Below are 14,061 nucleotides of genomic sequence, written 5' to 3'. Positions count from 1 at the left end.
CTATCCCCTAGGTGGCCCCGCTCCATTGCTCGGCACTTGCCATCCGCGCATGCGTAGGCTGAGCGATGGCTTTAATTGGCCTGATTGAGGGCGCGCCAAGCCCTTGAGGGCCAGCTGGTCTCGCGTTGAGGGTATCTCGGGCACCACATTTCTTAGCTAGGCGCCTCTGGGGTCAAGGGCCAGCCGGGCCCGGGGCTGGCGATCGCTGCTCTTTTCTTTCCTCCTCTGGCCCGATGGAAGAGCCTCCCGGAAAGCCCCTCAGCTGTGAGGAGAAGGAAAAGGTGCCGGGGGTGCGGGAAGGGCAGTCACAGGACTCTGATCGCCCCCCCACCCCGCCCACCTCTCTCTTTCCCAGGCTTTTAGACTTGTCTCTGTTCCCTCTGCCGTACGAGCGTAGCAGTGACTTCTGACTTGTTTTCTCTTATGGTTGAGGGGGGACGGGGAATGAAAGTGTGTAGAAGAGCGCTGTACTCGCGTGGTGGCGTTTACATAACAGATTTTCATCATTATAGCCGTAGTGCATAAATACAAAATGTGAGACTTTATAAAGGTAAAGTCCTCTTTGATAGTCCCTTTGTGCCGCACACACACTTTCAATCTTGGTTCCTCCCCACTCACGGGTAAATCTGTGTTAGCAGTCTGATACTTCCAGGTTTGTTCATGTGTGTGGTTGTGGTGGTGGTTGTACTTTCTAACCCTTCAAAAGTAATGTGTACACTTTGGAGAGGAGAATGTTCGGAAGTAGTATGGTCTGTATTGTTTTGCAATTTCCTTTTTCTTATCCACGTGTAACGTCCATGTTAGCTCGAAGGTATTTTGTGCCTGCTGTGCCAGGCATTGTGCAAAACTCTTCATTCACATTAACTCATCAGTCCTCTTATCCCGGCATGCCTTCTAGTGGGGGAGAGACAGATCATTTGCAAGTAAACAAGATAACTCCAGATGTTGATAAGGTTCGTGATAAACACAGCCCTGTGAGAAGCAGTCTAGAATAGAGGTTAAGAGCCTGACTGCATGGATTTGAATCATGCCATTTATCAACTTGTGAACGTGCACAAATTGCGCACAAATTGCTTTATCTATCCACGTTTCAGTTTCCTTATCGAAAATGGGAATAATAGTAGAACCTAGTTTATAGGATGGTTGTGAGGATTAAATGAGTAAATATATGGAAGTCAGAAAAGTTCTTGGCACCAACTGAAGCACATTACAAAAGTGTCAGCCATTACAGAAGTGTCAGCCATTATTGTTATTGTGTGATTGAGAATGAATAGGGGCAGAAGTGTCCTTTTTAGATACTATTAAATACTATAGGGAAACCCTGGTGGTGTAGTGGTTAGGTGCTGCGGCTGCTAACCAAAAGGTCAGCAGTTCAAATCCACCAGGCGCTCCTTGGAAACTCTATGAGACAGTTCTACTCTGTCCTATAGGGTTGCTATGAGTCGAAATCAACTCGAAGGCAACGGGTTTAAGTATTATAATTAACAGGGTGCTATGGAAACTGAGAGAAATGACGTAACTTGCTTAAATTCACACAATCGATAATTCGTGTAGTAGCAAACGTGTTTTGCAGGTGGTAAGTCTTTTTTTTTTTTAAGGTAGACACTGAGAATAAAAATTCTGGTGATGTTTTATTGGCTAAAGAACTAGTTCCTCCAAAAACTACTCTTGGTCCCTAGAAAACAAAGGAAAAAAAAAAGAGAGAGAGAGAGAGAGTGGCTTTGCTGCTGAGAGAATGCTGTGAACCTCAGAAATCAGAAAGATAAAGGGAATCCGTAAAGTTTTAAACTAGTCATCGAACTCAGCCCAACTTGGTTATATATTTATTTAATAAGTATGTGTTGAATGCTTACTGTATGCCTGATTGGGAATTCAGCAGTGAAGTCTTCAATTTCACTGGCCTTCTGTATGTTCCTCAAATACACCCACTTTCTACCATGGGGCCTTCACATTTGTGGTTCACCGTGCCTGCAATATCTTTCCCTCTGTTCTTTCCAAAGCTAGGTCCTTCTTCAGCTCTAAGCTCAAATTTTCATCAGAAATGCCTCCCTGGCCACCCATTGAAGCAGTCCATTCCCTGTAGCCCAGTCACTCACATCACCCTGTTTATCTACGTATTGGAGAACATAGGAAATCATCTTGGCTGTTTACTTGTTTCTTTTCTGTGTCCTTTACTATACGTAAGCTACCTGAGAGCAGAAGCCTTGACCACCCTGTATCTCTAGCACCTGGAACAGGAACTGACACATAATGGGTATCAGTTGTTGTTCCAAGTTTTAGAGATACCTGGAACAAGAACTGATAAATAAAGAGATTGATTTGTTGAGTGTATGTCTGAGGATGACTGCCTCTGCTGTCTTCAGGGATCTCACAGTGAGGTGGAGAAACAGAGAAGTAAACAGACAGCATAGTGATAAGTACTGTCATAGGGGAAGCACAGGGAATGGGTAGATGTCTAACCTGGATTTGGAGGAGGACCCAGAAGGCTACCCCAGGGAGAGAGAAATCTAAACTGAGATTTGGAGATTCAGTAAGAATTAGAAAAATTAGTGGTGGAGAAAATGCTCCAGGTGATAGGAACAGTATTTTGGAAAGGTCTTGAGATGTTAAGAGAGTTTGGTGTTTTGTGAGAATTGAAAGTAGATTGTTATGGGCCTGTATTACTCCATCCACTGCCTCTTGCTGAGGGACCCTTCTGAGCAGTACACACTCATGTCTGATTGGCACTGCATCTCTTCCCTCTGACTCCATCTTTTTCCCTGCTCAGTATTGTTTGGTGTCTTTCTTCCAGTTGAAGGAAAAACTAGCATTCTTGAAAAGGGAATACAGCAAGACACTAGCTCGCCTTCAGGTAAGTGAATCTTATTGTTCTTTCAAACTAAGGTCTTTTAGTACTAACTTTATAGAAACAGTTCTTCATAATATAAAGTTTTATAGAAAACTTATTTCTTTAAAGTTATTCCTTGAGCTGCTTTTGTTTTTTCTAGCGTGCCCAGAGAGCTGAGAAGGTTAAGAATTCTGTTAAGAAAACAGTAGAAGAACAAAATTGCTTGCTCCAGCAGGAAATTTCACCACGGTTAAACCACTCAGGTAAAACTAGCACATTATTCACTCATGCTTGCTTTATTATTCATTTTCCAAGTATATTTGGCTGTGATTCTTTTTCCCAGAGTAGACGATAAGGACTACTAATAGACTTTTCTTTTTAATGAGGGTGTCGTTCATGTAACATGAAATTCACTCTTTTAAAGTTGTTACGCATTAAATTATGTCCCCCCAAAATACATGTTGTAAATCCTAACCTCTCTGCCTGTGGTTATAATCACATTTGGGAATGGGCCGCTTTGGTTACGTTGATGAGGCAAGATTAGTATGGGGTGTATCTTGAGTCAGTCTGAAACTATGAGAAAATAAATTTCTGTTAAAGCCATCCACTTGTGGTATTTCTGTTATAGCAGCACTAGGTAACTAGGCAGAATTTGGTATCAAGAAGTGAGAGTGCTGCTTTAACAGATAAACTGAAGATGTGGAAGTGGTTTTGGAATTTGGGTAATAGGTAGGGGCTGGGAGAGTTTGAAGGTACCTAGTTATGATAAAAGCCTAGATTGCCCTGAAGAGACTGTTGGTGGAATAACGGATGTCAAAGGCAATTCTGGTGGGGATCAGGAGGAAGTGAGGAGAGCTACAGAGGAAGTCTCTGTTGTCTTAGAGAATGCATATGGCACCAGCAACAGAATGTTGCCGGAAATATGGATGTTAATAATGCTCCTGGTGAGGCTTTAAAAGAAAATGATGGACATGCGATTGGACAGCAGAGGAAGGGTGATGCTTTTTATTGCAGTGGCAACAACTTGTCTAAATTATGTTCAAATGTTTGGTAGAAGGTAGAACTTGTAGGTGACGAACTTGGATATCCTGCTGACGAGATTTCTAAGCAAGATGTTAAAGGGGCTGTGTGGTTTCTTCTTGCCACTTATAGTAAAATGTGAGAGGAAAGAGGTGGACTGAAAAATAAACTGCAAAATGAAAACAGAACTCAGAGATTTAGAAAATTCCATTGTACAAACTAAGAACACATGTCCCAGAATGCTCACCAAGGACGTGGCTACATCAGTCTTTTGTTAAAGAGATTAAGCCTGTGACTGATGGGTCTAACTATCTACGACAGCAGAAAACCCATCAGCCTAAACTGAAGGGAACAGAAAGAACAACAGGAAAGAATGCTGTCTGCCTCTTGGAATTCTACAGGTAGGAAGTAGGCCAAAGGAGTTATATCTGTTGCCCTCCAAGAAAAGGATCATCCTTGGAGCAGCTCAGACATCCACAGAACTATTGGAAGGAGCACAGGAAGCAAGGCCTTCTCACTTTCAAAGGATGGAAACAACGTCCCTTGGGTTTCATAGGATGGGGCCGCAGCCTGCTAGGTTTCAAAGAGTTGTGTCTTTGCCAGCTTGGTTCAGGAGTGTGGGGCTGCTGTTAAGATGTGCCAGGGGGATGTGGCCACCACCCAAAGCTGAAGGGGTGAGGCTACCATGCCCAAGGGGCAGAAGAATGGGGCTTGCCAGGGCTGAGTAGGTGGAGTCACTGCTCAGATGGACTAGGAAAGTGGGGCTGCCTAAAGCTGAGGAAGCTGAAGTCGTGGCCAGCACCCAGAGTCTGGAGGGCAGGCCCATTGCCCAGATGGTCCCAAAGAACAGAGGATTATTTTTAGTCCTTGAGAGCTAATATAAATTGTTCAGCTGGGTTTTGGACTTGCTTTGTGCCCGTTATCCCTTCTTTTTCTCCAGTTTCTCCCATTTGTAATAGAAATGTCTACCTTGTGCCTGTTCTACCATTGTTCTTTGGAGACAGATAACTTGTAGTCTAGATCTCACAGGTTCACAGATGAAGAGGAATTTTGCCTCAGGATGGAATATTCCTAAAGTCTCACCCATATTTGATTTAGACGATTCAGAAGATGAGATTTTGATCTTGGAGTTGATTTAAGACTTTTGGGATAATCTGATGGGGTGAATGTGTTTTGCATATAGCAAAGACATTAATTTTGGGGGACCAAAGGATGGGATGTTATAGATTGAATTATATCCCCCAAAATATATGTTGTAAATGTTAACCTCTATGCCAATGGTTATATAATTCCATCTGGGAATGAGCAGCCTTTGTTATGTTAATGAGGCAGGATTAATGTAGGGTATAACTTGAGTCAATCTCTTTTGAGATATAAAACAAGTTAAGCAAGTAAATAAGAGACATGGGGTAAGATAGATGCCAAGACATGGGGAGATCTCTACGGAACTAGGAAGCAGACTCTAAAGAGACAAGGGCCTTCCTCTAGAGCCAACAGTGAAAACCTTCCCCTAGAGCTGGCACCCTGGATTTGGACTTCTAGCCTCCTAAACTGTGAGACAATAAATTTGTTAAAGCCATCCACTTGTGGTATTTCTGTTACAGCAGTACTAGATGACTAAGACAGGTGTACAATTCAGTGGGTTTTAGTATATTCACAAGATTCACAAGATTGGGTAACCATCACCACTGTTTAATTACATCATTTCCCAAAAGGAAACCCTGTACCCATTAGCAGTCCTCCCTATTTCCCTTTTCACCCTGCACTAGGCAACCACTAATCTATTTTATGACTCATCAATTTGCCTGTTCTGGATGTTCCATATAAATGGAACTATACAATATATGGCCTTTGTGTCTTCTTTCACTTAACATAATGTTTTTAGGGTTTATCTATGTTGTAGCATGTATCAGTACTTCATTCCTTTTAAAGGGTGGATAATATTCCATTGTATGGGTATATCACATTGTGTTTATCCATTCATCAGTTAGTGGACGTTTGCTTTGTTTCCACTTTTGGCTTTTGTGAATAACGCTGCTATAAACATTCATGTCCGAGTTTTTGTGTAGACATATAGTTTCAATTCTCTTGTGCGTATACCTAGGAGTGGAATTGTTGGGTCATAGGGTAACTCTGTGTTTTAAGTTCTTAAGTAACTGCCGACTCTTTCCCAAAGTGGCTGTACCATTTTACATTCATAGAAGTAATGTATGAGGGTTCCAGTTTCTCCATATCTTTGCCACTACTTGTTATTTTCTGTTTTTGTTTTTTATTATAGCTGTCTTCATGGATGTGAAGTGATAGCTTACTGTGGTTTCAATTTCTAGTTCCGTAATGACTCATGAGGAACCCTAGTAGCACAGTGGTTAACCATTCGGCTGCTAACCAAAAGGTCGGCGGTTTGAATCCACCAGCTGCTCCTTGGAAACCCTATAAACCAAAAAAAACCAAACCCACTGTCGTTGAGTCAATTCCGACTCATAGCAACCCTATAGGGCAGTTCGATTCTGTCTGATAGGGTTGCTGTGGGTCGCAATCATCTTGACAACAACGGGTTTGGGTTTTTGTTTGTTTGTTTGTTTTAATGACTAATGAAGAGGTCTGGTGGCGCAGTGATTAAGTACTCTGTTGCTAACTGAAAAGTCGGCAGTTTGAACCCACCAGCTGCTCCACGGGAGAAAGATGTGGTAGTCTGCTTCTGTAAAGATTACGGCCTTGGCAACCCTATGGGTAGCTGTGAATTGAAATCAACGGAAAAGCACACCACAACAACAGCGTTGATGACTAATGTTCAACATCTTTTCATGTGCTCATTGGCCATTTTTATGCCTTCTTTAGAGAAATGGCCATTCAAGTCCTTTGCCCTTTTAAAAAGTGTGTTGTGTTTTTATTGTTGAGTGTTTATCACATATTCTGGATATAAGACCCTTATCAGATAGATGATTTGCAAATGTTTTCTCTTCTCCCATTCTCTGAGCAATAGACTTTTTATATTTTCAATTGGATTGTTTATTTAGTTGCTCTGTTCCCCTCTGAGCTTTTAGAGCTTACATTATTGCTTAAATATTAGAAAGATTTTTTTTTTAAGTAAGTATGTATACACAGAAAAAAATCTGGATAGAAATTAAAAAACAATGGTCATTTCTGGTATTAAAAGCCAGATAATTTATAATCATAAAATTGGGAGCTGTTGAAATAGGGAAGCGGTATTAAAATTACTTGAGCCAAAAACAAAGAAATAGATGGATATAAAAATTAGGTGAGATTAAAAAATGAAAAGACGATTGTGATAAACAATTATCCTTAGTTAAAAAAAAAAAACTTTTCACTGCAATTCTGTTGTGTCTATTTACTTAAAATTATCATGGTTTATTAGCTTATTAAAAATGTGTACCTTGATCTGCCTGGAGAAATACTATTAATCTTTCTTAAATAAATATTTAGTAGTATTTATATTATTTTAAAATATATATGGAGTATTTTTTGTTTTTAAAAAAAAAATTATATATTTTTTTCTTCTCAGAACCTAAAAGTAAAGTATCTCCTTGTGACAAATTACAAATCAGCACTCATCTTGATGAAGAAACTGGAGAAAAGACGTGTATCACTCTTGATATTGAGCCTGAGTCCTTTAACCTTGGAGATGGCCCAGTGGAAGAATCACATCTACAAAGAACAGATGGTGTCCAAGAACATTTTCTCTACAGGGACAATGACCCCAATGGTGAGAAAAAGCAGAGTAGGCTGCCAGGGAGACAAAAGCAGCAGCAGAAAAGAACATTTATTCCTCAGGAGAGGGAGTCTTTCTTTGACTCTGATTCACTTATACTCTCTGGAAAAAGACTAAAGGGACAGGAACAAATCAACAGGGAAAAGCCTAAAACTCCAGTATTTGAAATAAGAACTCACCTTTCTAGTTCTAAGCATGAAATACCAGATTCTCCAGCATTAGTTACGGAAACTAATGGAAAGAATCTATTAATTCCACCAACTGCCAAGCCAGAAAGAGATTTTGACCGACTCTTAAGAGGAAATAATTTCCCCAGGGTGACTACAGTTCATTTGCATACTCCCTCAGATACTAGTAGGGGCCAGCAACTTGAACACATGCCTCCAAAAGCTAACTGTGAGCTTACTAACATTAGCACTTCTTCACCCGTAAACTTAGAGGCCCGAGGTAAAAAAATGACTGTCTTTGCAAATAACCCCGTGATAAATAAAAATACAAGTGCAAGTGACCAGCTGCTTGGAAGCCCTAACTTAGTAGCAGAGAATTCATGTTTTATAAGTGAGCTCACTTCCAATAACTCAAGTGAAAACCAGAACTTAAAAGAACAGAATCACACTAAGAAGTCTTTAAAATCTCCCAGTAATACTCCTGATGATAAAAATGAAAGTCTTCTGGAGAATGAGGTTCTACATCAATCTAAGAGTTTTAGCCTAGAATCAGTCTCTCCTGTTGCTAAAGAAAATCAAACACATTCTTGCACAATGCTTGAAGGTCTTCTGTTTCCTGCAGAATATTATGTTAGAACAACACGAAGTATGTCAAATCGCCAGAGGAATGTAGCCCTGGAAGCTGTAATTCAAAGTCATTTGAATGTCAGGAAGAAAGGACTTAAAAGTAAGGCAGCAACTGAAAATTTAAACCTTTCCTGTGAAGAAGCTGACCAAGGTGAAATTAGGGTATCTGACACATGGACAGGGCAACCAAGTTCAAGAAGTTCTTCTCAGAAAATTCTCTCATTAACTGAGGTCATCTATCCCACCAGACCTGCTAAGGATAATGACTTGACTAGTAAGTCAGTTATCCAGCCATCTTGTGGAAGAAATAGAGGAAAAAGAAAATCAATATGCACCCCACTCTTCGATGATCATGAACTTACTTTGCCAGCTTCTGGCACATCGGGTGTTACCAGATCCAAGGAAGAAGTCACCTTGCTCAAAGATCTAAATGAAAAAGAAATTCATGGTGAGGAGAGTTAATGTGATTGATGATGATGACGATAGTTAACACTGTTCTGTTCTGTCCTGTGGGATTGCTGTGAGTTGGCATCACCTTGACGACAGTGGGTTTGGTTTTTCGGTTTATGTGTCTGGCGCTGTTCAGATGCTGTATAGATACTAAATCGCTGAATCTTCACAGCAGCCCTATATGAGGTAGAATCTATTTTTATCCTGGTGTTACAGATGAGGAAACTACGACACAGATTAAAGTGACTCACCAAGGGCACACAGCTAGTAAGTGGGAGAGCCAGGATTCAAAGCTGGCCGTATGGAGTCACAGTTCATTAATGTGGTTGAAAAAGTAGGCACTGAAAAGAAAAATATAACAGTTAATATTTTTCAAGGAACCCTAGTTGAGCAATGCTTAAGGACTTGACTGCTAATGAAAGGTTGGCAGTGTGAACCCAGCCGGTGGCTCCGCAGGGGAAGGCCTGGCGATCTGCTCCCATAAAGATTGCAGCCTAAGAAACCCTGTAGGGCAGTTCTACTCTGTCACATGGGGTCATGATGAGGCGAAAATTGACTCAATGGCACCCAGCAACAATATTCAGGTACAACATGGCCTTTATCCATGAGTAAAAGCTTTATAACTACTGTAGGAAGCCTTTTTTAAGTAAAAGCAAGTGTGTATCTGAGTAAAAGTTCACTGACAAATTCTGTTAGGTGTAATCATAAAAAAAAAAAAGCACAACTTTTTTGGGTAAAATAGCTAATGTAGTCTAAGTTCTGTGGGACACAGGATGGCAAGTGCTATGTTATCATTTAAGCGTTTTAACTCATTTACTGAGAAGTTATCATAAGCTGAGCACAGAGTGGATAATTCACTATGGCTTTCTATAGTAGGGATTAGCAAACTTTTTCTGTAAAGGGCTAAATGTAAACATTTTAGTCTTTATAGTTTTATACTGTTGTATACTCAGCTATGGTATAAAAGCTACCATAGACAATATATAAACATTACTGTGTTCCAATTAAACTTTATTTATAAAAACAGGTGGTGGGCTGCTTTATACCATTGGACCCACACTTTGGTCTATGAGCTATAATTAATTAAGTTAAAAATAAGTCATTCTGGCTTTTTTGGTCTTTTAAGGCAGCAAGAATACCAATGAAATAATCTGCTGTGATTTTAATTATCTGCCACAATTTGAATGTATAAAATTCCAGTCACTTTAGGACCAGTAAATTACTCTTTGCTTGAAAAGAGGGTTACGTTTTCTTCAGTGAGAAGAGGCAGTGTTTTGTAGACTGTACTCTGGAAGCCTGATGGAATCATAGAGGTGGAAAGGACTATAGAAATGTTTAGTCTTGTCCCCTATGAGGGACAATAAGAGATGAGGGAAGATGAAGTGAATTGACTTGCTCAAGGTAACAGCAAATCAGTGGCTGAGCTGAGACTAGACCCGGGTCTTCCTTCTCTCAGTCAGTGCTGTCAGCACACTGTTCTGCTTTTTTGGTACTGCAGAAGGGAGGACTGCTAACCCATGTCACTGAACAACTTACATAGAAATTGTTGAAACTAAATTTCTATGTAGACCTTGATGGAAAACACAATAAAATATTCTTTAAAAAGAGGAGGAGGAGGAGAATTGCTCATTAACCACTAAACTATGACCATATTTTGAATCCTTCGTTGAGGTTTCAGAGCTGTGGATGGAAAAGTAATGAATATTTTGTAATATATTTGTGTTAAAAGTGCACCCTAATGTTTCTTTTCTTGGGCTTTCTTGTTATTGTTATTGCTTATTTTTCTATTTTAGGGAAGGAAAGTCGTTGTCAAAAAGAGAACTCTCTTGCTTCCAAAGATAAGGCTTATTATTTAGCTTCGGATCACTGTGCTTTCAGTCCTCCATTTCCTAAGGATGAAATGCTAAGTTTAAAGCATCTTTCATCTTTTTTCAACGTCACAGACTTTGAGTTACCTGATGATGACTTTGGACCTCTTAAGCTCCAAAAACTGAAGTCCTACTCTGAAAAAATGATTGAGTCTTTTGAATCGAAAATGTGTGCAGAAAGGTATCTTAAAGAGGGAAGTTGTACTGTTTTGGAGGAACTGATTCTTAAACAGATAGATACAGAAAAGGAAGTCTTGGAAAAGGAGCCCATTGTTTTACCAGGGAAAGCACATCCTAAAATGCCACACCTGGAAAGCCAGTCCAGCAAGGGGCTCTCTTCATCCATATTACTTTTCACTCCTTTAAACACTGTTGGACCTGATGATAATGACAGACCTACGGCAGACATGTGTTCACCTGCCTTCCCCATCTTAGGCATTACTCCAGCTTTTAACTCCCAAGCACGCTATGAAAATGTGTCTGCAGAGGTTGTTGGACGTGCTTGCTATACTCCCCAACTGTCTCACTTGAAAGACACAGTCAGTATCGCTAGTGATAATAAACCATGCAACAGTTCCATCAGTCCCTCAAAATTGGATACCAGCCTCCATGTGTCAGATAGAACGGGACAACCAGACCGTGACTCGGGCTCCCAAGCTGCACCTCTACCCATGGAGTCATTCACTGCCAAAGGAAATCAGCTACGTGGAAGTACACGCCTGGAGCCGTGTAACGATTCATTTGAACAGGTACAGTCTCTTTCCTTCATGAACTGTTCTTTGAAGAAATGAAATGTCTTAGTAAGCATGGACAGCATGACTTCCTTACACATTGGCCCTTCATGTTTAAGAATGTTTTAACATGTTTCTTTCATATGTCTTCATTGTAAATATTAAGTTCATTCTGGAGAAACTAAGATTAAAATATGTATTTTTAAAATATAGGGTGATCCTATTTTCTTTGTCATTAGTGAAGCAGTTGCATTTGGAGCTTTGCTGCTGTTACTGGAGGAAATAAAAATATATGCTGTAGACATTTTGATGAGTAAGTGATGCAGGCAGACATCATACATAAAGCATAGATTAATGGCGTGACCTTTGTTTCCACAGGCTGAAATATCAGACCTTCCGACTTGGGATAGCCTAAACCCAGGCAGCCTACACTTGGTTTCAAAGTTAAAGGTCAGAAGAATGTTTCCTAGTAGTGTATCTTGTATTTTACGTCTCTGCAGCATTTAACAAATTGATAGGAAAATGAAAAAGAATTTGATCGTGTAGCTTTTTGTTCTTCATTTAATTAAATTGGTAAAACAGACTCAGAAAAACAGAATTGTATTTCAAAATATTCTACCCGTGTTTATATTGTGAGATCGTCTAAGGAAGTTTATATGTAAAACTGTTGACAACAGCAATGTTTATATTGTAAGATCTTCTGAGGTAGTTTATATGTGAAGCTATTGACAACAGCAGCATAGGCTGAGTAACTCAACTTTGCATCTAAATTTAAACCAGGCATTCTGATCAAAAGAGGGGCAGAGGGGAGGAGAAAGAAGACTCATTCATGCCTCTGCTACTCCAATGGTGTAATGTTTCTAGAAGAATTGTTAATGGTGGGTTAGGAAGTAACTAGTATACCTCGGCATTGTTGACGTTTTGGACTGGGTAACTCTGTGGTGTGGAGGGCCATCTTGTGTGTCATAGGACGCTTAGCAGCATCCTTAGCCTCTGCCTCCTAGATGCCAGTACAATCCCTTCCCCAGTTGTGATAACCAAAAATGTCTCCAGACATTGATAAACATCCCTTGGGGGAGCAATGTCACCCCCCGTTGAAAACCACGGGTGTAGAGGAGAGAGCTTTAAAGCCACGTAGACTGTTTTTGCCTCTTATTGACTGACCCTCAGTGAATTATTTAGCCTCTGAGCCCTAGTTTCCTTTTCTGTGAAAGGCAGATAGTAATAGCTGTGGTCTGTTTCAAAAATTATAACTTAGTTTCTTAAGAAATGAACATTTCATTCTTATTTTGAAAGTTATATGTAAAAAGTTATTCTAAATTTTTTGTCTGTGTATGTAATTAAGCTTCCCCCCATTTCTATTTTTTTTTTTTTTCTCTCCTACATCAGACTTACCAGAGATTTATCCATTCTGTTGGGCTTTCAAAAAAAATCAGTTTTTGGATGTACTGATTGTTGATTGGGTTTTTTTTGTTGTTTCCTGTTTCATTTATTTCTGATTTTATCCTCAATAATTCTATTTTTCATTGTGTTTATTTTTTTATTCTGTTATTATTATTTTTTTTTTTTTACTAACGTCTTGAGTTGCATTCTTACTTTATTTTAATGCTTCCTGTGTTCTAATAAATGCCGCTATGGTTATAAATTTTTTTGGAAATACTGCACTGGCCATACCTTGCAGTTTTGGATAGACAGTGCTCTCTCCTTATTGTTTGTTTGTAAAAATAGTGTGTCATTTCAATTTTTATATCCCCTTCAACCTTTGAGTGGTTGATCGGGATGTTTAATTTCTAAACAGGTAAGTTTTCATAAAAAAATTCATAGGCATTCTTTTTCGTGGTTAAAACTAAATTTATTCTATTTATTCTATTCTAGAGTTATGTATTTTTAAATCTATCTATAAGTGTGTATAGATAGTTTTTTAAGTAAAATTGTAATTATGCTAACCTGATATTTCATCTAATCCTTGAAATTCATTACTTTCAAAAAAAAAAAAATTTTTTTTTTTTTTTAAATAAAACAGACCTCAAGTATCACTTTAAAATAACTATTGTTGCTATTTTGTTGTCAGAATCCTTCAGGATCCTGTTCCGTGGATGTGAGTACCATGTGGTGGGCAACGGCTGGTTATAAAGAGCCCTGCATCATAACTGCTTGTGAATATGTAGTTTCTCTTTGGAAACCTATGGATAGTTGGCAGTGGAAAAAAGTTTATACCTGGCACTTCACAGAGGTAAGTCAGAAATCTTAGAACTGAAAAAGATCTTTGTACTGATTTGCATGATAATGTAGATGGACAGCTTACCAAAACTGGGATCTATGACCATGCGGATCTGTGACCATGCAGGCTCAGAACAAATTATGGATAACATCTGGAAGAATGGGAATTCTAAAATACTTAATTGTGCTCATGAGGAACCTGTACATAGACCAAGAGCAGTCGTTTGAAGAGAACAAGGGTATACTGTGTGGTTTAAAGTCAGGAGAGATGTGCGTCAGAGTTGTATCGTTTCACTAGACTTACTCAATCTGTATACTGAGCAGACAGTCTGAGAAGCGGCACTATATGAAGCAGAATGCAGCATCAGGATTGTAGGAAGACTCATGAACAACGTGTGTTATGCAGATGATACAACCTTGC

The 14,061-nt window shown here is 39.5% G+C and overlaps 1 protein-coding gene across 2 annotated transcripts in view; it reads left to right on the top strand.

Annotated features, from left to right (window-relative positions):
- The first annotated feature begins 57 nt into the window (after positions 1-57).
- The window catches only part of PALB2 (partner and localizer of BRCA2), a 29,522-nt gene continuing 15,518 nt past the window's right edge, over positions 58-14,061 (top strand). Inside the window, exons 1-8 of one of the 2 annotated variants that reach the window (XM_049904035.1) lie at positions 58-281; positions 2,792-2,851; positions 2,988-3,090; positions 7,371-8,828; positions 10,502-10,515; positions 10,620-11,438; positions 11,799-11,870; positions 13,492-13,653. In XM_049904035.1, the coding sequence (XP_049759992.1) occupies positions 234-281; positions 2,792-2,851; positions 2,988-3,090; positions 7,371-8,828; positions 10,502-10,515; positions 10,620-11,438; positions 11,799-11,870; positions 13,492-13,653 (2,736 nt within the window). In that variant the 5' untranslated portion in view covers positions 58-233. Of the gene's footprint in view, positions 282-2,791; positions 2,852-2,987; positions 3,091-7,370; positions 8,829-10,501; positions 10,516-10,614; positions 11,439-11,798; positions 11,871-13,491; positions 13,654-14,061 lie in introns of both variants that reach the window. The other variant, XM_049904034.1, reaches the window with a different exon arrangement.

This window comes from Elephas maximus, chromosome 12, assembly GCF_024166365.1.
Source record: "Elephas maximus indicus isolate mEleMax1 chromosome 12, mEleMax1 primary haplotype, whole genome shotgun sequence".
Taxonomy (NCBI): Eukaryota; Metazoa; Chordata; class Mammalia; order Proboscidea; family Elephantidae; genus Elephas; species Elephas maximus.
The sequence above is the reverse complement of the archived record's forward strand: the minus strand, read 5'-3'. Positions and strand labels throughout refer to the sequence as shown.